The sequence below is a fragment of the Aspergillus welwitschiae genome, assembly GCF_003344945.1.
Source record: "Aspergillus welwitschiae strain CBS 139.54b unplaced genomic scaffold BDQ94scaffold_14, whole genome shotgun sequence".
Classification (NCBI taxonomy): Eukaryota; Fungi; Ascomycota; class Eurotiomycetes; order Eurotiales; family Aspergillaceae; genus Aspergillus; species Aspergillus welwitschiae.
This window is the reverse complement of record NW_020798708.1, coordinates 561,515-587,945: the sequence shown is the minus strand read 5'-3', so window position 1 is coordinate 587,945 and position 26,431 is coordinate 561,515. Positions and strand designations below refer to the sequence as shown.

Below are 26,431 nucleotides of genomic sequence, written 5' to 3'. Positions count from 1 at the left end.
GCTACCCCGGCGGACCGGCGAGTACCGCGCGAGCCCCCGAGATAAGCAGAATGGAGTGCGGCGAAGATCGAAAATTTGGGGCTTGTCTATTTGAGACGTGCGGACAGGCGAACTACTGTACGTACCTTTTTCGTTCTCTAAGCTCATGATAGTCTCCATTTGGCGAACGTAAGTACGGAGTAGGCTACTGTGAGCCTTATCATAAGGTCGAGGTTCAAGTATGGATACAGTGCGCGGGCCACTTTGCCCCAGCCACTTGTTCAGGCTGTGTGTTGTTGGCTGTGTGGTTCTGCACTATTTGCACAGAGGTAAAAACCATTGAAACCCATCCGTATGATGGATCACATTCAAGCCTCCTTTTCATTCCATGGATGATTAACTGGACACAATGGCAATGCAAGTAAGTAAGCATGGGCTTATCTCGGGAGCCGTGACTAATGGCGGGATTTTCATGAGTAAACTTTGACTGTCCAACTGTCAACTGATAAGCTTGCATCCCGAACCTCCAGGGATGACGCATTGATAGATAGTCTTGTCTGCCCGATCCGGGAACCCTGGCTCGGACTTTTTTGCATGGTACTATCTTCCTTTCCCTATCTTTGGGGAGCGCCTTTTTTTTTTCTTCCCCCTTCCGTTTTTCTCATAGTGTCTCCGGATGTCGTGTATCATGCCCTCTTTAGCTTGTCTTGCGCGAAGTGGCTGTGGTGGTCTTGTGGCACTAGCTATGTATGATACTGTTAGTTATTATTGCAGGCGCCTAAGAGGAAAGAGATAGATAGTTGTCTTACTTTCTTTCTCGATCCAGGCCACGTCACATTGCTTTTTCTCCAAGAAGGATGCGCCTGACGATCTGCTCGATGGATGCAAGACAGATGATAGAAGAATGATGGCTCATAATGGGCTTGTTACTGATCAAATCGATAGGTGTTGGTGGCCATGGTGAGGCGATAGTAGACTTAGTAGTGACTTACTGTAGACAGGAAACAATGATGATTCCAAAGAAAGAAAGAAGTCCGGCATGACTCGAGACCCGTGATCCGGGAATTCAAGTCACGCTTTGGTCGGCGATGATTATCGCGTGGGTTGATTCTTTTCTGCATTGACTTCCTTCATTGGAAGGAGAGTATCGAGTGCACGCACGCCTTGTATTCCCTTCTTGTTTCCACCCCCGGCCATCCATCTTACTCTGGGCTCATCACTTTATCATTCTACCTAGCTAACTATCGACTAGCAGTTAGTTTCCCTCCTTCCGAACTCTAAGGACTATACTAGATTCCGCTCTCCTCACTCTAAACCCCCACTCCTTAACGGCTTTGTGACTCTCTTTCGCCAGGTTCCTCTCTGTCGGAGCCGGCCTATGGGGCCGTTGCCACGCTCTTGGAGAACCCCGGCCATTCATTCATCCTCTCAAGCTTCTCCTTTGGGTGACTGGGGCCCTCTAGGCTGGTACTTTGTACCATGGTCGACTTGATTCCTCGGGTGCACTTTCTTTTTCGTATGCTCGTTCCTTTTGCTTAGATGCCCGCTAGGAGCATGTGGTCCCATGTTCGGAATTGATTGTTATCACTGTGGAACTGCACCATGACCAGATGAAAGTACCTCTTTGCCTCCTCCTCCCCCCTCCTTCCCTCCTTTAGGTTTAATTTTTCCCCGTTCTACAATCCCGGAATCGACTATTATCGAATGGATCCTTTCAATAATACCGTGAATATCCCTTGCTGGGCGCTTGATAAGCCTCGTGTCCACCAGTGAGGTCCGCCACTCTCCGCTCGATTGTATCCCCCGATATTTAGGTATCCCCATTAGGTTTGATGTTTATTGATCTAATGTCAATTTTCGTTGATTACCTGGAAGACTCTAGTTCTTTTCCCTCTATTTGCAATATTGGTTTCAGGGCTTACGCTTTCCTCCCCATTTATACCCACCAATCCGTCTGTGGCCCGGACATTCTTTGTGACAGCCGCTTGCTGAAGCCCCGTAAAGAGACATGTCTGTCCTACTCGAGTCTGGCCAGGTGTAGGTACCCTGTGACTTTCGAAAACCCTTCCTTTCGCCGATATATTAGATGTCTGGTCCCGCCTGCGGGGAATCGCCTTCTCTTGGCCCGGATCGCCATGAGTTCGAAATGTCGGCGGCCATCACCTCACTTTGGTGGCCCGAGGATCGTGTGAAGGCCACCCTTTGTCCGGAATACGTCTTTAACGAGCTCCCTTCGAACATCTTGCACCGTCTCGTCAACCCTTTGCCTTGGGGAGAGGGTCTGACTAGCGAGTCCTACTTAGACTGGATCCTCGCCAAGGCCGGTAGACTCTTCCTGATCCTCGTGGATATCGGCATACCGGAACGCATCTTTGCCTTGGTCGATGAATCGCTAGATGACACCGATTTACCATTGTCGGCTCCGAGTACCACTCGCCTTCCTCTCGCACCCGAAGGGGACAACGCAGCTCTTGCCCACAAATTCTTTCTGGCTCAATGGCGATTCACTGTACGAGGAATCAATGAAGGCGACCATATCAAGTATACCCAGAATGAGGGTGTCCCGGTGGAGCTTCTTCGTACCGGAACGTCTCTAGTGAGGGAGGGCGTGGAGAAGGTTGTCCTAGCTGGCTCTAAGTGTCGGGTGCTTCTACGAACGCAAGTCTCTATTGGAGGCGCACCGCATTTCTTCGAGGAAAACGAGGTGCTGGAAGAAATTCGCTCTCTGAGAAGGCTAGCTCACGATCACGTCTACTCGATCTACGCCTCCTATTTTGTGGATACGACCGTTTGTATTCTCTTCTCCGGCGTATACGAGCGAACGCTCATGTCGTTCCTTACCGACGTGCCTCAGTCTTTTAAGCGCCTCGCCAAGAACAAGCGTCGAGAAATCTTAGTCAATTGGCCACATTGCCTGGCTAATGGACTGTCATGGTTGCATGCACATAGCCAGGCTCATAGCCTGATTTCTCCGTCGAATATCCTGGTTGACGCAGACTTTCGGATTTTCTTAGGCCAATTTGAAGCTCTCGACACTCTTCTATCCCCACTGAAGCCAGACGACGTTGAAACATATCAGTATGGTGCTCCCGAGCGATGGGTGCGCTCAGTGAGTATTCAGGACACAAGCGCACCAAGCCCCAACATTGCGCTCCCATCTGGGGGCCGTTCGGCCCGCAAGCAGACGTCCCGTCCGGCAATGCTGAGCCTATCTAGACTTAGAGGCTCCCAACCGTCAGACCATGATACAGATGCGCACGCGGAATCTGTTACGTCGCAGGGAACTGCTATACGCATCGGCCTACGAGGCTCACCTTCTCGGATATCCTTCACCAACTCGTCTTCCTCTGGGTCAAGCGTTGGGAGCGCCCGCAAGCGCGTGGTATCCTCTATAAAACGACCAATGTTCTATACACCGTCCATCACTTCGTCAAACTCCAACTCTTCGAGATCATCAAACGCTCCTTCTACTACATATGGCCAATTCGGTTACCCGATAATCGGTTCTAATGCTGCAATCGTCCACACATGGCAAACACGCCAGACAGACCCAGAAGCCTCGGACATCTTCTCACTTGGGGCAGTTTTTCTAGACATTTTCACTCACTTATGCAAGCGCAAGCTCTCTGCTTTTTCACACCACCGAGGGGCTAAGAACCGGACCGCTGGCCGTGGTGGCGGCGTTGCAGATTGTTCATTTCACCTCGACCGAAACGCCGGCCAAGTGAGCTCCTGGATCGCCGTACTGGACAACGATGCGAAGAAACACAAAGACCCTATTTTCCAGTCTGTTCGACCAATGCTCACCGTTGTGCGAAGCATGCTGAACAGAGAACCTATGAGCCGTCCATCCGCTTACCAGGTGGAGCAGCTTCTGGCTCACTCACTCCAGAAATTGGACGGAAGCTGTAGTCTCCACTGTACTTCCGACCTGCAATGCCACGCCCCTAGGACAAAAAACCCACTCCGTCTCGGCGCACAAGCAGCCTCATCATCAGACAGACTCGTTGTCCCGCGAGCAAAGCCACTAGGGGCCAGATCCCCGTCTCCAAGCAGTCCATTGACTGCAGAATTCTCATCTACTAGCTCCGGAGGACCCGTGAGCCTCCGTCCCTCTCCTTCAGCCTCTGCCTCGAGTTTCAGTCTACCGGATCAGCAATGGACAGACAACCATATATATAGCAGCGACACAGACCAAGAGTACGATAAATACAGCACTTCTTCGTCGCCTGTCCCTTGGCGTGATCCAGATCATGGTTTGAGCCCGGCAGCGCATAACGATCCGACATGGAATTACAGCATCGCTCTGGGGAAGCATTAGCCTTTATTTCATTATACCCGTTCCAGAGCGATAACCACATGGCTCTCCCCTTCGTCTCTTTGTATCATTGACATACTACCTTCTCGACCAACAACCAATCATTTTATCGTCGCATTCCTGGTGTCCCCTTCCACTTCTATATTATCTTGCACTCCGCACATACTTGTACACAACGTCATGCCTTGTACATTCTGGGCTTTTCGGGTTCTTCCTCTCTGATACTACTTCTTTCTCAGGAGACTTGACATCCTTTTTTCCTACTTTTTACACCTTTCTTATATACTAATATGGCAGTCTCCTAACGATTGATGACGAATGAACGCTTGTGCTTGCTTTGGGTGATACCTTTATCCTTATATATTTTACCTTCTGTTTCACTTGTATTTAGTTTAGTTGTTTAATCAGATCCTATATCTCTCTTATGCATACATTTCCTCTAATGTACCCCTGTAGTGAGTGTAGATACGCGGAAAAGAAAAGATGGCATCGAAACGACAATAGATCTATTCTCATAATCCCGCCATGACTACCCAGTAGTTTATTCTCCACCATTCATACCAATCCCCATCCCATAGAACACCCTTATATCAACGCCTCAAATCATCCATTCCTAGATTCCAATACATCATCAGACCCGTCATAAAGTAGATATCCATATCAAATACCAAATATGGAATAGAGTAATAGAAGTAGAAAGTAAATAAGAAAGCCCCAATGGTGGTGGATGATAAAAATACCCGACCACACTCACATGCATCTGCATCTGCATCCATCCAATCACCTACAGCCACCACGCCACGCCCCCAATAACCGCGCAAAATAGTGCAGATATATCAAGACGGAACAGAAAGCCACCGTTCCCAGCATGCATGGACAGAGCCCCGCTCGATGGGCTGTAAGCAGCTACCCCGCTTGGACCTGTACTTGAAGAGGAAGAAGACTGCTGACCCGATGAAGAGTTGGAAGAGTCTGAACCGTCTGCTCCTGACTCGGATGCAGTACCAGTGGTAGTTGCAGTGGCGGAAGCAGGCGAGGCAGCACCGTCACGTTGGCTATCACTAGATTTATCATCATCATCAGCAGGGACGAATGCCTGACCGATAGTTGGGAGCGGGGCGGATGGATCCACGGCCCATCCACCGTCCGTGGAGGCAGGGCATTCCGGAGGGGAGATCGCAGCGGTGGATTTAACATAGTCGGACAGAGCGACGCCAGTAGGGTGGAGCGTAGCCCACTGGTTCTTGAGATTATCGAAGTCAGGTTGGATGGGAGTGGGTTCACCCTGACGAGTGAAGCCGTCCTGGACGACGAGATCCTTGGTAGCAGTCGGGGGAGTGTCCGCGCCGGGGGGACCATACTCGATCAGGCCGTAGTCATTTGTCTCCTCGATCCATTCGTAGATCATGGCGCCAGACCAGGTGCCCGACATGTGGTCACCGAAGATAGCGGCCTGGTCGGAGAAGGTGCGGGGACGAGCTACGTTGCATCCTGTTTCGGAGAAGAAGATGGGGATGGGGTAGCCGGCCGCTTGGTCCTGGAGGGACTCGTAGCCGGACTGCTCGTATGAGGAGTCACCGCACCATTCGTAGGCGTTGAGGGAGAAGAAATCGAGCCGTTCGGCGGGGTCAGAGCGACAGGCTAGGTAGTTCTGCAGCATGGGGCGCAGCTCAGCGATGTCAGCGGCCGAATAGCCGACTGGGATGGAGCGGTAGTGTTGCGCATTGCGATAGGATTTGATGTCGCGGGCTGCGGCTAGCACGTAGGGGGCGGCGGCAGAGCCGTCCTTGGTGGTGAGGACTTCGTTACCGACGAAGACACCGGCGGTGTTATCGTATTTCTGGAAGGCATCCAGCACGGCTTTGAAGCTGTCGAATTGGGATTGGTCCCAGTGGGGGTCGTCCTGTGAAATGGAATGGAGTGGTTAGTATGGTAGGGTTTGTTGGCGGCCCGATACGATAATGGTCGGGTGATAGGTCATGGATGGTATATAGGACGTGGTAGTAAGTGCATACCTGAGAGATCGCGGTGTCGAACGTGTCGAGATCGACGAACAGGTAAATGCCTGCATCTGCGAAAGCTTTCATGCATCCGTCGTGGTTGGCTTTAGGGTCCACATGGTACACACGGATTGCATTGGTGCCCAACTCGGCCATGCGGGCGGCATCTCGCGTGCATTGAGCGGTGTCAATCAGGGGATCTTCGGGAATGAGTTGATAGGCGATGCCTAGACCATGGCGCGCGGGTCAGTGCGTGAGGAACTATCGTGGGTCGAATGGACACACGCACCTTTGATGTAGTATTGGGTGCCATCTTCATAGAAGAATTTGGAACCAACCGCCGAGATGGTTTGTATGGCACTGACGGTGGGGGCGTAGAACGTGTTGAGCAGCAACGAGAGAGCAGTTGCAGATGAGGACCAGCGTGTTTTGACCATTGTCTTCTCGCAGTTCGTGCACGCGGCTTGGCTCTGCAAAGTAATCGGCGATAGATCGGGTGGGTACGCTGCAGTAGGTCTCCTTCCGGGGATTCTGACCGCTATCCTATTCACAGAGTGATAAAAGCAGACCAAGTAGACCAGTCCAGTGCGTCGGTATCAATCGAGTAAGACGGAGTGCAGAAGAGAGTGGAACACGCCAGCAAAACTGCCTGCAGCTGTCTGGACAGTGAATATTGTAAAGTAGTCTGATAAGACGACCCAGGGAATGAGAGTGCAGACTCTTGCATAGACGAGAAAACACTCGTTCTAATATAACAGATGGACGAATAACTGTTGAAGTCATTCACCCCCCAAGGATCTACCAACCCATCGTCCTGGCGCCCTGCCATACCAAAGGTAGCGTGTCTTCCCTGGAGGAGACATACTCGGGAGTGTTGTTGTTAAGGAGCGTGACGTCAAAAAGAATTCTGCAGGTGCATCAAACTCATAGTGGCTCTGGAGTGTATGGGAGAAGGAGAGGCTGTCCCAATCTCCGGGGAAGATTGGAATGCAGCACGATCGAAGGGGGAACAGCTTAATGGATGCCAGGGTGCATGGGATCGACAACATGGATTGTATTGTTTATGCAGGCATTGCAACAAGGTTGTCGCGAACTATGTGAGTACCGCGTCGGAGATATCTGGGACACCACATTCAATAATGTTTGAAATAAGCATTTCATCTGAATGGAACTCTGCACTTAATGTTACTAACTATGGGTACTCCGTTCACTGATTCCAATCGAATAACCCAATGTTTAGGAGTGGTTCTGGTTCCTGACCCGAAAAGGGCAATCCCCAGTTCATCACGTGATTATAGGGGTTGCACACAACAAAATGACACTGCTTAGTCATGACCGGTCGGTCCTTCTTGCAGGAAAAGGAGGAGGGAGAGAGACAAGAGGGAAATGAGGTAATAATTCCAGAATATTGCTACACAGTTAGGAGACTACTAATTTTACTCTAGGGAAATTAAAATTAAAATAAAACCGGAATTGCAATTGAAATTGCTTGTGTCTCTCGCCTGAAACCTGTAGGGCAGGGAGGGCCCGAGTGGATACTAAAATGGTGTGGTAGGAATTGTGTGTCGCAATTAAATCATCGGGTTTGATCGCCTAGGCTGGACAGACGATTAATCTCTCAAACGATAGTGGCTAATAAATCTGAGGGGAAGGGGGGGGGCAAGAGAAGTTGGGTAAGAAGCTGCTATTAATATGCTATTGCTTTGGTAAATGGTAAATAGATGCTGGATATGCTGGGAACATGGGCACTGGGTGGACACGATCCAACGATGTCAGGAGGAACCTGGCCAGTTGCAAGCCATCGCCCGGGATTGCCCGCCCCCTTATTGCTGGAGGGATTCTCAGGTATTCTGCATTGGGCTCTCCGGTCTCGCCCAAAGCACGAGGAGCGATGGGTCTTGGCAACGATCGAGACCCTGGCTGGGCCCACCGCCTAAATAATTAGGATCATCTGGAGATGGGGTCTGTTCTCTGCTAGTTACCGTTACTCTTCTGCCGCTTGACGTGGGATGCTGCTGCTGCTACATACATGAAGAAGAAATATTATAGCTATCCCATCTGATTAAAGCATTTGAGTAGGCAACGTGGATAGTCTCCTCGTTGGACAAACAATCAATCGATCCCCCCATCCTTCTTGGGGGTGGGAAAAAGTGAAGAAAAGGAGATGCAAGCAGAGAGTTACAAGCAATCGACTAGCGAAAGACGGATCGTCACCGGCTTGCGTGGATGACGGGGCCTCGTCTGACTGGGGCTTCCCTTTCCCGCATGCGTGCCATTTCCCTTTCCAAGGAATCTCCGCCAACGCTTTCATTTCATTTCCTCCTTTTCCTTTTTCATTTCCTGCTTTTCCTTTTTCCACTTTCCCCCCCCTCCCCTCTTTTTTTGTTTTTGCCGTTTCTGACGTGCTGGGGGTTTAAACTATACTAAAGTAGATAATATATCTACAATTCCCTTTTGTCCCTCTCCCCTCCCCCCTTCTTTTTCTTCTTCACCTTATCTACCTACTATCCACCCTTCTACCACACCCAAAATCCTCACCAATACTCCCCCCTCATCCTCGTCTATTCTGGTCTGGATCATGCCATCCGTGGTTCTCCCGTCTTTTACCATCGCCCTCTCTGGAAAGCTTCTCCGCCCGCTTGTGCCTCGTTTGATTGGCTCGGACTAGTCGTTTCGTGTTTCGCCCAAATCAACCTGTTGTCCCTCCCGGTGCAACGTCATCCTTATTCGCATATTAGTCGTCGGATTGCTATTTTTGTCCCCATCGCTATATATTACCGTCTCCATAATATATTCCCACCTCTTTCACTGTTACGGTCTACCCGGTGCGCAATCAAGCGGTTGACCGCAACATGTCCACCACCAGCACTTATTCCCCGTTTCGCATCTCTCCCCGCGATCGCGCCAATTTGGATCGCAATGAGGCTTTCAGGCTTGTGAGGGAGCATCTGAGGCGCCAGGAACTGGGCATGAAAGCTCCTAGGTACGTGTTTTCTTGCCCATCAAAAGAACCCAGGGTCAATTATCAGTAGCTAACCAGATCGGCTATAGCTTTTGTGCCGAGCATCGCCATGATACCCCCAGTCAAGAACAAGAAACCTTCCGGCTCCATCGCGATATCATCCACACCATCCTTCTCCCTCTCTTTCTGCTCCACCACCAAGCCTCGCGTATCGCAACCAATGTGCTGCCACGCTACAAAGGCGCAGAATGCGAACGGGCGTTCCGTGGTGAGGCGCGTGGTGCTTATGCTTGGCTGCATTCCATTTTGAGCGAAGAGCATGATTGGTATTTGACCGAACGCTGTCCCGCCTGTATCGTTCTGCACGTTATGAACTCGGAGCCGACCATTCGATTTGTCGCCGTGGCGTGTCTCCTGTCAGACCACTTGCAGGGTCTGGACCTCCCGAGCGCCAAGAGACGGCTGCCTAACTTCGACTTCTGGTACGAATCACTCGAGAATGCCGTTCGCCAGGATACGTTTTGGGGCGATGGCTTCTGGCCGGACATTGAATATCGCGCCTGTGCCTTGACCGATGGTGTGAAGCAGCTGGTGCTGCAGTGCTTGGAGCTGCAGGCTGCTCTGGACCGACATGACCTGCAGCCTGAGTCGTCGTACCGACCGACCCAGCGCTCTCGGAATGACTCGTCACGGCCGTCCGTTACGGTGAAGCAGTCCAGCTGCACGCAGCTCCCTGTCATCGACGAAGAAGACCAGAAGCTCTTTGCCAAGGCCGGCGCCAATCGCGGCATGCATCCCTGCCGCAATGAGCGGCCGCAGAGATTTCACGCTCGCCGCCATGGTGACCCTCGCAGAAGATCGGTGACATCTTGAGCGATCGCAGAGGTGCTTGTGTCAAAGCGACCAAGCTGTGAAATAATCTAAACGGACTCTATTCGTCGTGGGTCTAATCACCAACGGTCTGGACGCATCCTGCATCGGGATGGCCGAATCCGACGCCGACATCAGCAACCGGCGGACTGAAGTGAGTTGCAAGCTCATTGCAGCCACCTCAGTGGAATTGCCTCCAGACCCGAAGCAACTAGGTGCACACTAAGCCTAGACGTGCCACCGAAGTTTCGACGCCCCAGTGCTTCCTCTTGCAGAAACTCGCGGAAATCCCCCCGTGGATGTAACCTCGAGGACTGCTTCCGTGGAAATGCCTACCGGTTTGTATGCGTGTGTGGCTTCAGCAGAATGTGTCCAGATCGTGCAATCCTGCAAGCCATTCGCAGCAAGGGGGCAAAAGACGTGGTTCGGGGCTGAGGTTATTGTGAGGACAGCCACGGTTAAAGTGTGCGGAGGCAAATTAGCCTCACGAGGTGGATCAGCAAGACCACTTACGCTAAGGATGAGGTAGTTCTATTCAATTGTATATACCTTTGATAGATGAGAAGAGCAATACATGCACAAACACATATCATTAAACCCGTTTCAGTCATACATAGTAGAGCTGTAGCAGATAGAACACGACACAGACCCGCCCGCACACCTTAGTTATCCAATGTAAGCCAGCTACCACAAGCACAAATCACAAAACAAAACACGCAACTCAAGTCGATCAAGCACACAATGACGACGCCATGTAACCAACTACCTACCCAACACAGCTGGCTGACTGGCTACCTACCTACCTACCTACCTACCTAGTTATCTGTCTGGCTAGCTGACAAGGCAAGGGAAGCAAGGTGGAGATTTTATGCATGTCTGTCTGCATGTACACTGCATGTGTCTTGTCTTGTTCAGCAAGCCTCTCTTCTGATAATAATAATGATAATAAACAAACAATCATCTCATTGTCTCTCTTTGCCCCATTTTGCCCCTCTATTGGGTATCCGCTCTGCGTCAACAAGGCAAGAAAAAGAGAAACAACAACCACAAAGTATCTATTATCCAAAACAACCAATGAGAAGACATTACAAACAAACCTGTTTTTCTTCTGTATTTCTTTTTACACACAGTCCCCAAGCCTTTGTATATCTGAGACACGACGCAAGTGAGGTGGATTCAATGGTGGTGGTGATGGTGGATTGTGGGGAAAGACACGGCACATTCGTACGTAAGTTGGTTCACCACTACTATCTAGACTACTCGTTCGCTTTGTTTGGTTGGTTGGTTGGGTTGGGTTTAGTTGGTTTACTCCGCGATGGCGAAGGAGGAGGGGGATGGGGAGGGGAGGAGGAGGGGGGGCGTGATTAATGGCGGGCGAGCGGCAAATTCGTATTTCCTTTCATCTAGTATCTTGTAGATTGTAGGATTTGATTGGACTAGGCTGGACTAGTACGCAGTCGGTAGTTGACGAAATAGGCATCTGGTGAAGGGTTAATGGTATGTGTGGGTGTGGGTGTGGGTATGGATATGGCAATTATCTTATCGCATCTGGACTGGACCAGACTGGATTTGACTTGGATTTGGTGGGTTATGGGTATGTGGCACGGGATGGGATAGGGTCTCTGTCTGTCTATCTGTCTTATACTACGCTTTGCTATTACTCTACTCTAATCACTCGATTTCTGGTAGAGGAGATTGAAGGATGAGTCTGGTCTCATGAGGGAAGATCCTTTGATCTAGACTAGATAGATGTACAATACAGGGTGGAAGCAAAATCGAAGACTGTCTGGAACCGTGGGTTGAGAATGGTGTATAGTATGACGGGTTGATCTGGGCGTAGTTTCTATAGAGATAAGTAGACGAGTGGTAATGGTAGGGAAAATTAGGTTGGAGACGGGTTGGTTGTGTATGGCTGGATCTAATTATCGGGGGGAGAAATTTGGGGGATTGGGATTGGGGTTGAGATTCCATGGATGGTTGCGTTTGAGGTTTCTGTCTCAGTATTATCCTTCTCTCCGTGGATGGTTTGATTGTCTATTAATTTATTGTTTCTCTTGTACACTCTACTCGGTTATAATGTAAAGTGGGGTATCTATCCATCCATCAGGGAATGAATTAATGCCTGACGGATGGAGACAGGCCACGCCACCATACGAGTATCTTGTTACTAGACAGTAGATTAGTCCATCAGGTTGTGTAGGTAATGGTCTAGAACTGGGTCCGAGTCGGATGGGATACAAGCCGGTGGGGATCACCATTATCCACTATTCATTTTTGCATTCTTGCTTGCGATCACATCACGAGATACAATCTGCTGGCACAGTCGTATACTACCTTAGTTGAGTGTAGTACAGAGGATGTTCTGGATCGTGTGTTTGTGTGCCGTGTATACTCTGACAGGAAGGGCTAGTAATTAGATGGACGGCATGTAGATTGTAGATCCATACATCGCATCACATCAGTCAATTTCGGGAAACAGGATAACAGAGGATCTAGTCTAGATCTGTTGGTAGATCAGGAAATCAGGTTTGAGGAGTTGCTTCCCTTTCAAAGGAGATGGCTGTTGTGGATGAACATGTATGCAGATGCCTTGCTCATAGTGATCAGAGTGATGAAGATCGTTCTCTTTCTGTACAGTTTTGGTTTGATTAGTATGCTATATCCCTGATATGAGTTGTGATAGTATATGCAAGCTTCTTATGCCGAAGATTGTGTGGATAGCTAGCTAGGGTCCAGAGCAAGGTGACAGCAGTGACAGCAGTGACAGCGACAGTGACAGTGACACCCGCCAGACAGGATCGCCTCAAAGGGTCTCTAATTTCACGTACCGTGGAATAGCCCCCCCAGTCGGTAATTAAGAAGTTATATCGCTTCCGACATGACGGAAAATAGCAATGAAGGCTGGACGAGGACTAACTAAATGAACAGGGCTTAATCGGTGATCGTGTTTGGGCTGCGTGCGAGGCCAAAAGGAGGTGAGGATGATTTCAGCCACTTACGACATGTAGTTGTGGTCGGCTATGGATACGTACAGACGGGATCGTTCCAATGGACTGGATTGGACTGGACTGGGCTTGAAAGTGGGGGGAGTGAGAACAGGAGGGAGGGGAAAGTAGCAGCAGCAGCAAGGCGTGGATAGACACATTTCTTTTTTTCATCGCTCTTCCCGTTGTATGTACCTCCTGTGTGCGACTGCGGACGACATCTGAGGTCAGACGCCGTGAGGCTGAGATAAGGAGACAATTTTATTTTTGTACAGGGGAAATAAAATTTAGGAGACAGATAACTAAGTAAAGCCCAGTTACTTCCATGTGGACGGAGTTACTCGATTGGGTAAACACAGGGAGATTGTTTTCAGCATGCTCAGCAGCGCCAAAAGTACAAAATAAGCACACTCACTCCCTCTTCAGCCTCAGCTCTGCGCAGCCACGGGAGCCATGCCGGATCTACGATAAACCTGAAAGGTATGGTACCTAGCGAACTAATCAACTTAACTTCTCAGACTAACTTGCTCCCGCACCTACAGATCCCTAAACCAATTCTCTACTCTTGCCCGACCCGACCTACAGTAACCTAGTCAAGCCCAAGCTACGGCCTAATTGAAGTAAACCTTCGGTTAGAGGAGAAAGTCAGTTTAGTTTCCCTTAGGTAGTCTAGTCTACTCTGTAGAGAGGAGACAAGACAGACCGGGACCGCCCAGTGGCCCCCTCCCTCATCCATCAACCCTGTCTAATCCCAGAAGAATTGAACCTTATCCCGCCAATGTTCATCTCCAGGCCCATAATGGCCCATTCGCGCGCACACACAATAATTGACTTGAGTTTTTTTGTTTAATTCAATTTTTCCCTTTTGATTAATTTCGGACCACATAAGGCGGATCTTTTCGGCAGCACGGAACAAGGGTCTAGGCGTCAATCCGCCCGGAAGCGGCAGTGGGTTTCGATCGCGCCATGCAAGCAAGCCTTCTGCTGCCCGGGGAGGCCAATGAGGGTGGTCTCTGCGCCACGCCGAACCAGGGTGAGGACGAGACTGTCGACGTCAAGATTAACTGAAATTTGGGGGGATGAGCAGTTTTGAATTGCCGGTTGACCTTGGGACGGACACTGAGAGGCAGAGGAATTTGGCTTAGAGTTCCAGAACCATTTTCCCTTTTGCTTATCCTTGTTGGAGTTTGTATTTTAATTTCATTATTTTCTATCTAGGTGATTCATGTCCTTCCCGGCTGGCTCAATTCATAGGCTCCCTCACCATCTCGCCCTATTCCGGTCTGTGTCTACTCTGAGTCATGCTCTACACCGTAACTATTTATTGTGCGTGGGAGATTTCTAAATCCAGCAATGCAGGATTTATGAGTGGGTAAGGTACTGTGTACTAAATGGTATAGGTCAGGTACAATTATGGGGAATGGGCAATAATAAAGAGAATAATGAAGAACTACTACCGCAGAAGCGTGGCCGGGATCGAAGATGCTAGCACTATCGCTAGACTAGTAGGTATGCGCTACCCACCTTATTGAGCACTGTTTCCCCTAGTTTGCTCACCATTGTGGTTTTAATCAGGGACTATCTTCCGGATCATCTGGGGGGCTTTTTGATGTTGTTCGTTACTCTGTGCCAGTGTGTACCCGACTTCGCTTCGGCTTTCCCGAAGGCTTCAATTTTCTGAAGAATCACCACTACAAATTATGGTAGATAAGGAAATTGGTGGTAAATAAGCATCGGAACAGACGGTGAAAAGCGAGATCGATAAAGTGATGCTGATCCCAAGTAATACGAGATCCCGAGCAGAAATCGGTTGTTGGTTACTAGTAACGGCCATTGTTACCAAGCGTAGGTAGGCAGGCGGCAAGAAGACAAGAGGGAATAAAAAAGCAAACCTCCTGATCAGTTCGCCCTGGTTGAAATAACCATGCTGCCTTTTTCTTTTTAATTCTTTTTTATTTTTTACCCTTACTTTACTCGTACACAATGTGGGCAGTTTGTAGTACCTGCCTGACGCCTGGCACGACGGCCAGATCCACCCAGACAGACAAGTCGTCATGGATCAAGCTGGTCATTCATGCTTTTCTTTCCAGGGTCCAGTCCATTACATCGCTTGCCTTGTCTTCATTGCACACTTCTGGCTGGTGGTGGTGGTGGTGCTGCTACAGACAGACTCCCTCCGACCGGGAAAGGCCAGACGGGCGGTGGGGCCCTGCTACTACTTTTTTTGGGGAGAGATGGGGGGCAAAACTAAAAGGTGGGCACTGGACACTGGTGGACTCTGCTGGAAGGCCCGTGTAATGCCCGTTACGGTATCGCTGGGCCTGTCCCGGTTTAGCTCCGATCAGCCACTATGGAGGCCTAGACGAGTCGGAGGCGTCTGGGCCTCTGGATGAGTCGGTTGGTCGGCTCAGTCCGCGACCTTGAGACTTGAGCAAGAAACTCTCTACTCCCAGTGGGAATAACTTGGATGTTATTGTATGGGATGAATAGCGACGAGGATATTTTTTTAGAGACAAACTAGCAGCCAGAAGAAAGGAAATCGCTAATAAGGGTAAATAAAACAATGCAGGTGGAATGCCGGCGGGAGCAGATGATAGATTAAAAGTGTCCCGTTTTATACACCTGCATTGCTCACCCGCTGACTGGCCCGACCGGGCGTCCTCGTGTCATGAATTCCCCAATCAGGCCAAGGCCGGCAGGTCTAGAACGCCGGTGGAAAGTCGCAGCCCGAGGGTCTTGGCTGTCAGTCTCTGCGTCTGGCCCTTGGGTCAATTTCCCAGGCGTCATGATCCTTTTTTCTGTCTGTTCTGTTCTGTTCTGCTTGAAACTGAACCGCTATTTTCCATCCGCGCCTAAACTTTCTCGACAGGGCCCGGATGGCTCTTTCTCTCGCTCTCGCTGACTCTCTTACTCTCTGGTCTTTCTTCCCTCCTTCAATCTCGTTCTCTTCTCCACTGTACCATCATATCGTTTACCATTTACCTCTTCTCATCATCACACTTCTCCCATCTTCTCATCTTTAACCTTCCTCTTCTTCCCTTTTCCAACCTTCCCTGTCACCTCTCGTCCTTCTCCTCTTACTACTTCCCCCTCTTCCTCCTCCACTCCTCTTTTAGTGTCTCCCCGGTCTCTCTCTTAACACTCCCCGACCGTCCGTTTTGCTTTCCTTCCTCTAACCAACGCCTATTCGTTTCCCCCTCCCTCCCGTTCTGCCACCACTGCCACGCCAGCCAACTTTTCATGTGTTGTTTGTGTTGGTGACTTTCACCAAGCTACCCAACCTTTCACCACCATCACTCAATATCACTCTCCTTCTCCCTGGCCCCAACGTCATTGCCCCGGGTTGTGTCTGAGACCTGAAAGTCCTTCGGCTGCACTTTAAACTTAGCGTACTCGTGGATATTGAGTTGGCTGGATCCGTCTCTTTTCGACGTCGCCTCCCTTCCCCGGCTCGCCAGTAGCCCAGCAATCGACTGGATGAATCCCCCACAGTGCCATGGACCATATCGACCTACATCTGTGGTGCGAGACAGCCCGGTCATGCGTTCGCCATTCTCAGCGTCTTCCTTCTCATCCACCTCTTCCTCAGAAGCGTCGGGGGAACCCAGCACGCCAATGAGAGCCGGCTCGCCAGCTGATTCACAGGATCCGCTCCAATTAAGCCCCGTCTCGCCTCTCAAGTCACACCCGCAACTATCATTATCACCATCGTCTGCCTTCCACCACAACCACCACAACACCGGCTCCAGTCGATTAAAGCGACGTGCCTCTCAAGGATCCCTTCTAACAAAGCCTTCTCCCGTCTCCCGTTTTCTCTCTCGCAGCAACGCTTCTCTGCACCTGCCATCCTTGGAAGATTTCGGCCTTTTCTCCAAATCCCCGACTCGGGCGGAATCCCAGTCCAATCCTTCCGACTCTCGTCTTCGCGTCTCCACCACCTCCACCGCATCGGGCTCGCTGGCGGCTCGTGCGTCCCAGTCAACCGCCGGGGTGTGGGAGACACCCGCCGCCAAAAGTGATTATCTCTCCGCTCTTCCCCCGACTCCCCCGGATGACAACGACCACGTAGCGTGGAATCCTTCATCCGGAATGTTGCTGTTCGAGTCGCATATGAACCGGGAGCCCGGGCCAATGGTCATGGATGAAGGCCCCAGCATCGGTAACTCGCCTGGTCGAACTTCGGACGGCCTTAGCAGCCCGTCCGATCAGCTTTCAAATGGATCGCCGTCAAGCTCTGGCGGTAGCCCCGGATCTTCCGGTGACATGGATTGTGATCACAATTCATGGCTGGAGAATAGTATCGAAGCATCGAGTGAGTTTCATCCGATCACGTGTTTCCTCCATGAGGGATTTTCTGTAAGAGCTGCTGGAAGCTAACTTATCTTGTGATAGTATCATCTCTTCCCCTATCTAACGGTCGCGGAGAAGCCGTGAAGATAGTCTCACAAATGCTTCCATACCCACGACCGGCTGATAAGTCCGCCCCGGTCTCAACACACGATAGCGTATACTGCGCCCTGGTCCATGCGATACAAGATCGTCTCCGTCATGGGCAGTCTCCATACATCAACATCACCCATGCGGTTCCCGAACAGTTCAGCCTCTCCAACTTACCCTCCTCTCCTCCACCGACACCTCGCTCGCTATTCTCCGGCGAGGATTATTTTAACCCACCGGCTGTCTTCTCCAGTGCAGCCGTGGTTTCCGCCTATCACGATTTCCGGGGTCCGATCCAGCCCAAGACGACGTACTCTCCGATGCCGATCGTGCCGCCGCACACTGTCCACGTTTCGGTCTTGGAGCGGTATCTCCCCCCGTCGTCCCCGCAGGAATATAAAGATATGTTCTCCCGGTACCGTCCGTCATTCTTGGTCGACCGACTGAGCGAGCTCTCGCCGGACGGCGGGTCATTATTGTTTGTCTACCCCACGAGGAGGGGTGCATCCACCTTCAGGTCGCAATACCTTGGGCCAATCTTAGATCCCTTACTCCGTCAGCTTGTGGTTGTGAACGAGTTGTCCACCGACATTGGTCGTTATCTGGGCAAGCTTTCATCTGTCTCGCACATGGAAGACTTTGACACGATGCGGCAAAACCTCTCCCAGCTCTGTTGCGATCTGAGCTCCCCATCATCTCAGTTCAGCATTGTCGATGCCCGCAAAGGCAGTGCCCATCTGGACCGTGATCTGTGGACTGAGTGGTATATCCACCAGGAAAAGTCGCGTATGAAAGAGGTGCTCAGCGTATACTGGCAGAACGGCCGCCGGCTACCGGCGACCAAGGCAGTGTCGAATATGTCGACAAATTATATTTTGGAGGATAAAGAGGTGACTTCGGCCATGCTCTTAGGGGAGATCCTGGATGGTATCCGAAGACGGCCATATGGCGAGGATTCGGAGCCTCGGGATGGCGTTGAGTTGGGAGTTTTCGTGATCCGCCGGACTCACTAAGCACGGGTTCTGCAGCTGTGGAGCCAGTTGCGGGAATCCCTCTCCGCCTCCATCTATGGATGCTCCATCTTGTTGATTATGCTTCACTTTATTCCTCTTTTTTCGTTTCTTTGCTTTTAATATTTTCTTGAAGGATATATAGCCGTGTGATTCAAAAACGGGGAACTGGCGGGTCCGGCGGCGTCTGCGGAGTTGGACTTTGGGTTCTCGATCTTGCACGTTTGGGAATGTCTTGGGAGCATTGACTGTGTGCATTTGCTATTATCGGATGAAAATACCCAGGATATCTATTTCATGGCAGCGTGATGACCACTAGCATGTGATTACTACTATTTTTTATTCTTTTTAACTAGATGATGGAAATACATGATCCGCCCTTCAGAAGGCAACCCGAGAGGCAGCGATAGATGACATCAGCGTAGTTGGTATAGCACAACAGAGCTAATCCCCATGCCTTCTTTATAGACAGATAGAAAGCTCACGCCCAGTTCTCATCTCTTGTCATTTCTACAATTATTGAGAAAGAATACCACGATGTAGTCCATCAAAGTACTGTGTATGGCTTAAACTGCAGGCCGGGAAAACACCGACAGGCCGGGCGGTCAAAAATGTCCCCGAGGCTAATCCGCTTCGGGCCAACGGCCGGCCTCCCGCCTTCTGCTCTCCTCCGTCACTCTCCAGCCCAGTTCTTCTGCCTCCTCTTTCTTCGCCTCGAATTTGCCTGGTCGCTTGTCATCTCCGTGCTTATGCAGACTGCCTTTCGAGCCTTTCGGTCTCGCCCTGCCTTGTTCCGGCAGCAGTTTCCTGCCAAGCCCAGCTTTGCTTCCCCAACTGAGCCTTCTTCTCATCGTCCTGCTCAACTCTTCGCACTGTTTGCCCTCCACTCCTCTCTCTCTTTCTCGCTCTAGTACCTCCACCAATTTTGCTCATGGCGTACTCTCCTGGCCCGACATCCCCGGTCCACGGGAACGGGGCGCCCATGATGGCAAATAACTTACAATCTAGAGGCCGCTCCACCAGTCCTCCGACCAGCGTGCCGCTGTCGAAACGGGACAAACGACGCAGCGCGCTCCAGGAGCGCCTTAATGACCTCACGGCCTCGTTCAGCCAAAACAGAGATACCCAGTTTCGTCAGCAATTGCATGCCCTCCAATGCGACATGACCCTCATTAACAATGCCGATCCTTACGAGCCTGGCCCTCTCCCCGATTCGGCGGAGGATATCGCCCGCCTTATCGAGAATACCGTCGGTGGGGGCAAGTTCGCTAAGGAGATGGCGAGTTTGGCCGGCATGTGGTATTCGCGCTTCGTGCAGGAGGTAAATCAGGTTAAAGCGGAGAAGGATGCGGATTTGGCTATGTTGGTGGTAAGTTCATTTCAGCGTTGGTTTTTGTTTTCCTGGCTTGGTCGTGGGCTAATGTTTATTTTCCTTCTCCAGCATCGTCACAATCACAATCTCGAACGGTTCAAGCAGGAGTATGCGTTTCGGGTACACTTCGCAGAGGAAGAATACAATAACTTGTCGCTTACCCTTCGGGAGCGTCTTGTTCAAACGATTTCGGGCAAGAGGGCTCGCTTGATGCGAGAAAAAGAGCAGTTGGATCTGGCTGATACCAATGCACTTCTCCTGCACCCCAATCAGTTTAGCATCACCAACCCGGCCAGTCCGGGTGGGATCCACGGAAACCGCAAGACCCGTCACACCCGCCACCGCGTCGACTTGGACGAGCTCGGCAATGGGATCATGTCGGAGCATTTCAATAAGCGCAAGAGAAAGGCGGCCGATGAGGATGTGGGCTCGCCTGTGCGCGAGACCAACCCCGCCGAGCGCGCCAAGGCCCAGGCGGCGGCGCAGCAGCAAGCGCCGTCCTACTCCATCAATTCTCTCTTCACGGAGAGGGAGCTTGGTGCCCATGCCAATGCTGCACACATTGCGACGGTTCACTTCTTCTCGACGTCCAAGCGTGCGGACCAGCCGTCCGGAGCGGCTACAAACGGTAACAACACCGATGCCGACGACGGTTCGGGGGTGGACGGGACGGGTGCCGAGGACAATGGCACTCCTGCGGCCGATATGGCTCGCACAGCCAGTCAGAACTTCCACGCCACGCGATCCACGAGGACGCATGGTAACCATGCTTTGAACGCGCTGGCGGAGCTGTCAGACAAGCCCGCGGTGCGCCCTAGCCTCCCGTACAATATCCTGGCCAACTACCACGCGCGTTCAAGCAACAGCGGCGCGCCTCCTCTGCCTCCTTTAATGAACGAGGAAGTCGATGACGACTGGGCGCGCATCGACCGGTTGCACAACAAGCCTGCAGGATTTGTGGATCGCACGCTCGTTCAGCTCTTAGTTGAGACCATCCCCTCAGACGTGGACGGAGTGCCGCAGGATCCTAATCGGTTTAACATGCTACATCCCGACTTCCCCACCGAAATGGGCATGCATCTATATCCTTTACGGAAGGATAATGGCGAAGTAACAAGCAACGAGCGTTCAACAAAGAAAACCAAAACGGGCTAGCCATGTAGCCTATGCCTATTTTTGCGGGACCAACAATACCACAGGCGTTTAAGGCTAGCCATGACAGATGGCTAACCGAGGTAGGTGCAAACTGGATGGGTAGCGGGAGTACTTAACAAATACCACTTTGACGGGCGTTGGGATTGATTGACATTGGCTGGCTGCTTGTATGGTGGCATTTGCTTGGACGGAGCAAGAATCTCTTATCATGTCATCTATTTTTCCTTTTCTTTCCTTTTCTTTCCATCAGTGATCTTCTCACCTTGAAATCTCTGACTTGATCGTTTACTAGAGTCAGTCAGTAGTAGTATACTTGCCTGAGTCTTGTGATTCTGCGTCTTTTGCTTTGTTTCGGGACAGTATTCCTGGGGCGGCGTTGATTGATGATAGATTTGCTTGCTTGCTTCATTGGATATGACACGTATCAGGTAGGCAGTAAGTAGTAAGTATGATAGTCAGTAGGAAGGAATGAAATGAACTGTACATGCTCGCTGGACGTGTTTGTATTTTCTAACTGTGCCCTGCGGGGCTTACCCTTGGTTAATTGTAGAGTAAGTAGTATGGTGGTGACATATCGAACTAGTGAGCACGGATTTTTTGTAAGCGATTGCTTAGTTCACCTACCTAGTCAGCTAATTATACAGCCTGAAATCACACAGTTATCCACCTGGCACAAATCAATACCCAATGCTTTCTGCTGATCTATCCTATATATTAGTATATACACTACCCCAATGTCGTCATTGCTATGCTGAGGTGGCTCAACTCAACCCTACCCACCTAATAACGACGATCGTTGGAGTGACAATGTCACAGAGCACAAACAAGCCTAATGGTCAAGACGGAGTGGGTTTGAGAAAAAAAAAATTAGGTCAGATTATCACTTTGAAAGAATAACTGTAAGTAGAATTAGGGAAGGAAGTTTGGAAATGACATCGGTCGAGTATACACCATAATGCTATAAGGGGGGGAAGTAAGTAAATATAGAACAACCGGGGTCAATAGCAGAATGATTAACATAGCAAAGAATGAGAGATAGTTGAGTCGTGATAGTAGAGGGGTAGGACCGTTATAGACATAGTAACAAGAACGGACGTAAGAAGGTGAGCAAAAGCAGTCTGCAGTATGATGATACTGCTATATCATCTTTGTAGGATTCTGCAAGGTGAGTATGTCTCTTCACAGTCAGTGTGCGTGCGTGTGTGTGGAAACCGTTGCAAAGTACCCAACTACATGAAGTCCTTTCCAATTCCTTGAACTCCTTCCCAACTAACTCATCCTCTGCAGACGGCCTTTTCACCGGATCAACCACCCAGCGTTATTTATGAGGGGATGTGGACTATCGCATATGCTCAATACACCGGATTTCATCCAGCAGAGCAGCATCGCGGCCACTGTCCAGGTCTGCGCTGTAGGGGAGATTTTCGGGTAGTTGGTTGGGATTTAAAATGGATAAGAAGAGAGTAAGTAGGAGGACGCCGGTCTGGTCGGTTCATATGTGGACGATGGGTGGATGTATGGATGGATACAAAGTGAAGATGGGATTCTGCAGGCATCGAACTCGGAATGTGGCTGTGTGCGGCTATGTGACGGGAACTGATCATACCACTATAGAAATACTTATCCCAGTCTCTCGGGTCCCTCGTGTAGTAGAACTAGTATTGTGTGGTATGTCGTCTGTGGGCACGGAGCATCCTACAACTGGTAGTAATATGGAGATAAGGGTAATCAACTAATCTAATTTTCAAATGCAGATGTTTTGCTAGTAACTGCATTCTCAATCAGAACCTACGCCTCGAATAATTAGGCGAAGCAATTAAGTGGTATAATAAAACAAGCAACCTGGTTGTTACAGGCAAAGCAAAGATCCTTTAAATACACCGGAACGATGACATATCATCGCAATTTACAACTCCGATCTGTCCACTCCCTCCACATCATCCCTGATTACAATTAGTAAATGCCCAGAAGAGCAGCAACGGCGATAGTCCACCACCATCCTGAAGAAATCTGCTCCTTAGATCCCGTGTTGGACAGCACGGGTGTATGGCTAGGTGATTGAGACGGTGTTGGTCGGCCGGAGAAGGTAGCGAGGGTCGACGAAGCCCAGGGGTTTTGAATGCGGCTCGAGCTCGCTGAAACGCCGGTCGGTCCGCCTGGCACAAGGCCCACGGTCGTCTGGGTGCTTCCCGAGGCGGTGGTGAATACAACCTTGGGTACGGTCACGGTCCAGGTAGAGTAGGTGACGACGGTGGACGCGATAGGTGCAGCAGTGGCTGGTTTGGTAGTTGGTGCAACACCACCGGTGGTGGAATGGACCGCTGTACCAGTAACCGGAGCGACACCGGTGGCGCCAGCACCGAGGGTGATCGTAGTTGGGATGACAGTCACAATGCCTGGGTTTTGCGGTACATACGCAGCGCAGATCCCGGTGAAGTAGGATAGAGCAGCCTGGACCTCGGCCTGGGAAGCTCCCCAGGCTTGTATGCAGGAAATGACCTTCTTGGTGAACTCGTCCGACGGGCAGTAGCAGCTGGCATCACTGTTGGAGCTGCATTGGGGAAGCAGGTTCATCCAGGTGTTGATGCACTTGGGCACCACGTTGGGGCATGGCGCGGATGGGGCAGGCGTCGAGACACTGCTGGCACCTGTGCTGGTGGCTGGGGATTTGCCCGTGGGTATAACCGTGTTTGCAATAGTAGAAGTTGCTGTCATGGTGATCGTGGAGACAGTGCTAGTAACTGAAGTGATGGCCTTGCCACTTGAGGTCACGACTGAAGTCACAGGGCAAGTGGTCACAGTCTCCCAGGTCACAATAGTTGTTGTTCTCTCAGGCGCAGTAGTGACAGGGCCAACAGACGTCGGGCCGGCGGTACACTTGGGGCAGTATGTAGACACCGACGTCAATGTCACTGTTGAGATGGTACTAGTGACTGAAGTCACCGGCTTCCCGCTCGAGGTTACCACGGTGGTCACCGGACATGTAGTAATAGTCTCATATGTAACCACGGTTGTCGTGCTCTCAGGGACGGAGACTGGCCCGGAGGAAATGGGAGCAACGCCGGTTGGGCCATGAGCAGAACTGGAGACGGCAGAGGTTGGTGCGATAGTGGACACCGAGGTCAGGGTCATGGTTGAGACAGTGCTGGTAACGGAGGTGATAGGAGTACCACTCGAGGTAACAACATTGGTCACAGGGCAAGTAGTCACAGTCTCATAAGTGACAACGGTTGTGGTCCTCTCAGGGGCCGAGACGGGCCCAGACGAGATAGGTGCTACGGAAGTCGGAGCGATGCACTTGGTGCAGATGGTCGACGTCGAGGTCAGTGTGATAGTAGAAACGGTTGTGCCAACTGACGTAGTGAGTGAGCCCCCTGCAGACCCGGTGGATGTCACTGGGCAAGTGGTCACTGTCACGTATGTGACGACAGTGGTCTTGTCAACAGCAGGAGCCGAGGAGCTATGCCCTGATGCAGCGGGGGCAGTAGACACAGCAGGGCTAGTAGGGACCGGGCTCGGATGGGACGAGGTGGACTCAACAGGAGAGCTACCAGATGGAACGCTAATCGACGTCGTGACCATCGGATTACTGGAATGGTGTCCTGCCGACGTACTCGCCGACGTACTCGCCACCGCAGAAGCCCCAGAGGTTTCAGTAACTGGGCAAACAGTAGTCGAGACCGCAATCGTAGATGTGACCACGGTGACTGAGTTTGCAGGACAATTCGTTACAGTAGGTGCACAGCTTGTGATTGTTACCTCCTTTGTCGTGTAAACAGTGGACGTAGTCATCCTGACAGGCGTTGGGGCAGATGTTGTAGCAGCTGCAGGCGATGAGGGTGGCATCAGAATCAACGGAGTCGACGAGCCACTTGACTTGGTTGAGGATGGCAGCGCAAGGGTACTAGATGGATCGGTGTCCTGGCTTGGCGAGCAATCAAACTCGACCTTATAGATACCCAGATCGCAGGTCTCAAGTTCAATATCCTCCTCAAGCCTGAAGCTCACTGAAACAGAGCCACCACACTGATCATTGGTGACATCTGTACCACTCGGAGAGCTGGAGACAACATCGTTGCAGGTTGACCCATCAGGCATGTTATAGACAATGTGGACGTCGGCTTCCCTGGATGTGGCGAGACGAAACTTGCTGACAGAGAAACCCTTCTGGTCTTTACCGGAAGACATCTTGAGACCTGAAGAGCTCCCCTTGGAAAGCTTTCCAACGATGCATTTTCCCTAGAGCCATCAGTTACGAGCCCAATTTAAGAAAGGTGTAATGCTGTTTGCTTACACTGGCGGAAGCGCCAAAGCTATCTTTCAAGGCAAAGCCCGAGAACTCAAACCCAGCATAGGCTGAGAAGGAGCCGACAGCCAGCCCAGACCAGTCAAATCCAGTTTGCTGATCCTGGGAACAATCATTGTCGGCCTTTCCAGGACTGGTATAGCATTCATCGGTCCCCCACCACTATCTATGTTAGCCTTCATGAAGTCATGTACAAGAGTAAGAGCACACTCACCAGGCCCTTGGGATGAGCAAGAGCTGCAAGCGGCCAAAGAGCGACCGAGAGTAGGTAAAGAGGAACTACGGCCCTCATATTGAATAGGGCTCAGTAGTGTTTGAAGGAGTGTGAAGAATGTCGAATGAGATGTAGATAGTCGACTTGTTTCAAACCACAGCAGTTGCGGACAAGGAGACTTATAAAGACGACGAGAAATACGAACAGACCAACGAGTGATAGTAGATGAACGAGCGTCGAATGTCAAGCCACTTGGGCAAACAAACAATAACACAATGACAACACCAAGAAACAGCTTCGGGAGGAAGTAAGAGCAGCCAAAATATTCTGTTACCAGGGAGGGCGAGGGAACCTTAAAGTACCAACACCGGGATGGCAAAAGGCTGCCTGCCTAACAGCCATTAACGGTGATTGCCGTTCACCAGAAAAGTGCAAGCAAGACAGCCCATTGAGCATTCACCCTCCAACCAGCCAGATGTCAATGGCTGCACAATCGGTGTTACAACAACCAATCCAATCCAGAGGCGCCGGGTGTGCCGCTAGTGCAGGAACAGGGTGAAAGACCCTGACAGAAGCGCGAGCTCATCGCCAATCAGAGGTCACGAAGGCTGACATCTGGCTCAGCCCACGAGATGTATCGGCCCATAGGGGTAGATGCTGAAGAACCCTTTATTTGCGAGTGAAAGAGGGGGGGGGGCCCTGGGGCGTCGGTGGCTGCTCGTTGCCTGGCAGTCTGCCGGCAGACTGTCTCTACCTAAATCCATGGCAACAAGACATTCATCACTACTGTTCATGTATCCATCTGGCGACGAATGCGCCAGCAC

At 51.0% G+C, this 26,431-nt stretch overlaps 8 protein-coding genes across 8 annotated transcripts; 5 read left to right on the top strand and 3 right to left on the bottom strand.

Moving 5' to 3' along the window:
- Nucleotides 1-328: 328 nt before the first annotated feature.
- Nucleotides 329-1,571, top strand: BDQ94DRAFT_142941 (uncharacterized protein). The gene is made up of 2 exons (XM_026766125.1): nucleotides 329-722; nucleotides 789-1,571. Exons 1-2 carry the CDS (start codon nucleotides 656-658, stop codon nucleotides 941-943), a joined length of 222 nt encoding a protein of 73 aa, XP_026626961.1. The 5' UTR covers nucleotides 329-655; the 3' UTR covers nucleotides 944-1,571.
- A 363-nt stretch (nucleotides 1,572-1,934) lies between these two features.
- Nucleotides 1,935-4,690, top strand: BDQ94DRAFT_27719 (protein kinase domain-containing protein). Its single transcript, XM_026775391.1, has one exon. It carries the CDS (start codon nucleotides 2,066-2,068, stop codon nucleotides 4,298-4,300), a length of 2,235 nt encoding a protein of 744 aa, XP_026626960.1. The 5' UTR covers nucleotides 1,935-2,065; the 3' UTR covers nucleotides 4,301-4,690.
- gel6 (putative 1,3-beta-glucanosyltransferase) lies at nucleotides 4,691-6,734 on the bottom strand (the record flags this gene model as incomplete). Its single annotated transcript, XM_026773130.1, has 3 exons — nucleotides 4,691-6,200; nucleotides 6,313-6,524; nucleotides 6,587-6,734. The coding sequence occupies 3 exons, from the start codon at nucleotides 6,732-6,734 to the stop codon at nucleotides 5,082-5,084; spliced, it is 1,479 nt and encodes a 492-aa protein (XP_026626959.1). The 3' UTR covers nucleotides 4,691-5,081.
- A 1,971-nt stretch (nucleotides 6,735-8,705) lies between these two features.
- Nucleotides 8,706-10,726, top strand: BDQ94DRAFT_142936 (uncharacterized protein). The gene is made up of 2 exons (XM_026766124.1): nucleotides 8,706-9,280; nucleotides 9,349-10,726. Exons 1-2 carry the CDS (start codon nucleotides 9,150-9,152, stop codon nucleotides 10,130-10,132), a joined length of 915 nt encoding a protein of 304 aa, XP_026626958.1. The 5' UTR covers nucleotides 8,706-9,149; the 3' UTR covers nucleotides 10,133-10,726.
- Nucleotides 10,727-14,225: 3,499 nt separating this feature from the next.
- BDQ94DRAFT_142933 (uncharacterized protein) lies at nucleotides 14,226-15,787 on the bottom strand. The gene is made up of 3 exons (XM_026766123.1): nucleotides 14,689-15,787; nucleotides 14,514-14,622; nucleotides 14,226-14,439 (listed from the first exon to the last, which is right to left on the bottom strand). Exon 1 carries the CDS (start codon nucleotides 15,167-15,169, stop codon nucleotides 14,783-14,785), a length of 387 nt encoding a protein of 128 aa, XP_026626957.1. The 5' UTR covers nucleotides 15,170-15,787; the 3' UTR covers nucleotides 14,226-14,439; nucleotides 14,514-14,622; nucleotides 14,689-14,782.
- An 866-nt stretch (nucleotides 15,788-16,653) lies between these two features.
- BDQ94DRAFT_169998 (uncharacterized protein) lies at nucleotides 16,654-18,563 on the top strand (the record flags this gene model as incomplete). Its single annotated transcript, XM_026771393.1, has 2 exons — nucleotides 16,654-17,425; nucleotides 17,506-18,563. The coding sequence occupies 2 exons, from the start codon at nucleotides 16,654-16,656 to the stop codon at nucleotides 18,561-18,563; spliced, it is 1,830 nt and encodes a 609-aa protein (XP_026626956.1).
- Nucleotides 18,564-19,273: 710 nt separating this feature from the next.
- On the top strand, nucleotides 19,274-21,114 carry BDQ94DRAFT_27655 (Sds3 domain-containing protein). Its single transcript, XM_026775390.1, has 2 exons — nucleotides 19,274-19,929; nucleotides 20,002-21,114. Exons 1-2 carry the CDS (start codon nucleotides 19,492-19,494, stop codon nucleotides 21,085-21,087), a joined length of 1,524 nt encoding a protein of 507 aa, XP_026626955.1. The 5' UTR covers nucleotides 19,274-19,491; the 3' UTR covers nucleotides 21,088-21,114.
- Nucleotides 21,115-22,951: 1,837 nt separating this feature from the next.
- Nucleotides 22,952-25,908, bottom strand: BDQ94DRAFT_27634 (extracellular serine-threonine rich protein). The gene is made up of 3 exons (XM_026775389.1): nucleotides 25,608-25,908; nucleotides 25,382-25,555; nucleotides 22,952-25,326 (listed from the first exon to the last, which is right to left on the bottom strand). Exons 1-3 carry the CDS (start codon nucleotides 25,683-25,685, stop codon nucleotides 23,041-23,043), a joined length of 2,538 nt encoding a protein of 845 aa, XP_026626954.1. The 5' UTR covers nucleotides 25,686-25,908; the 3' UTR covers nucleotides 22,952-23,040.
- Between the last annotated feature and the right edge of the window lie 523 nt (nucleotides 25,909-26,431).

Excerpts from the sequence above, each read along its gene's own strand:
- BDQ94DRAFT_27655 (XM_026775390.1), top strand. The coding sequence starts at position 19,492 with ATGGCGTACTCTCCTGGCCCGACATCCCCGGTCCACGGGAACGGGGCG. Across the intron at positions 19,930-20,001 it reads CGGATTTGGCTATGTTGGTG|CATCGTCACAATCACAATCT; the intron begins GTAAGTTCATTT and ends TTCCTTCTCCAG.
- BDQ94DRAFT_142936 (XM_026766124.1), top strand. The coding sequence starts at position 9,150 with ATGTCCACCACCAGCACTTATTCCCCGTTTCGCATCTCTCCCCGCGAT. Across the intron at positions 9,281-9,348 it reads CTGGGCATGAAAGCTCCTAG|CTTTTGTGCCGAGCATCGCC; the intron begins GTACGTGTTTTC and ends GATCGGCTATAG.
- BDQ94DRAFT_27719 (XM_026775391.1), top strand. The coding sequence starts at position 2,066 with ATGTCTGGTCCCGCCTGCGGGGAATCGCCTTCTCTTGGCCCGGATCGC.
- BDQ94DRAFT_142933 (XM_026766123.1), bottom strand. The coding sequence starts at position 15,169 with ATGACGACTTGTCTGTCTGGGTGGATCTGGCCGTCGTGCCAGGCGTCA.
- BDQ94DRAFT_142941 (XM_026766125.1), top strand. The coding sequence starts at position 656 with ATGTCGTGTATCATGCCCTCTTTAGCTTGTCTTGCGCGAAGTGGCTGT. Across the intron at positions 723-788 it reads TGGTGGTCTTGTGGCACTAG|TTTCTTTCTCGATCCAGGCC; the intron begins CTATGTATGATA and ends TAGTTGTCTTAC.
- BDQ94DRAFT_27634 (XM_026775389.1), bottom strand. The coding sequence starts at position 25,685 with ATGAGGGCCGTAGTTCCTCTTTACCTACTCTCGGTCGCTCTTTGGCCG. Across the intron at positions 25,556-25,607 it reads TTGCTCATCCCAAGGGCCTG|TGGTGGGGGACCGATGAATG; the intron begins GTGAGTGTGCTC and ends TAACATAGATAG. Across the intron at positions 25,327-25,381 it reads GCTTTGGCGCTTCCGCCAGT|GGAAAATGCATCGTTGGAAA; the intron begins GTAAGCAAACAG and ends TGATGGCTCTAG.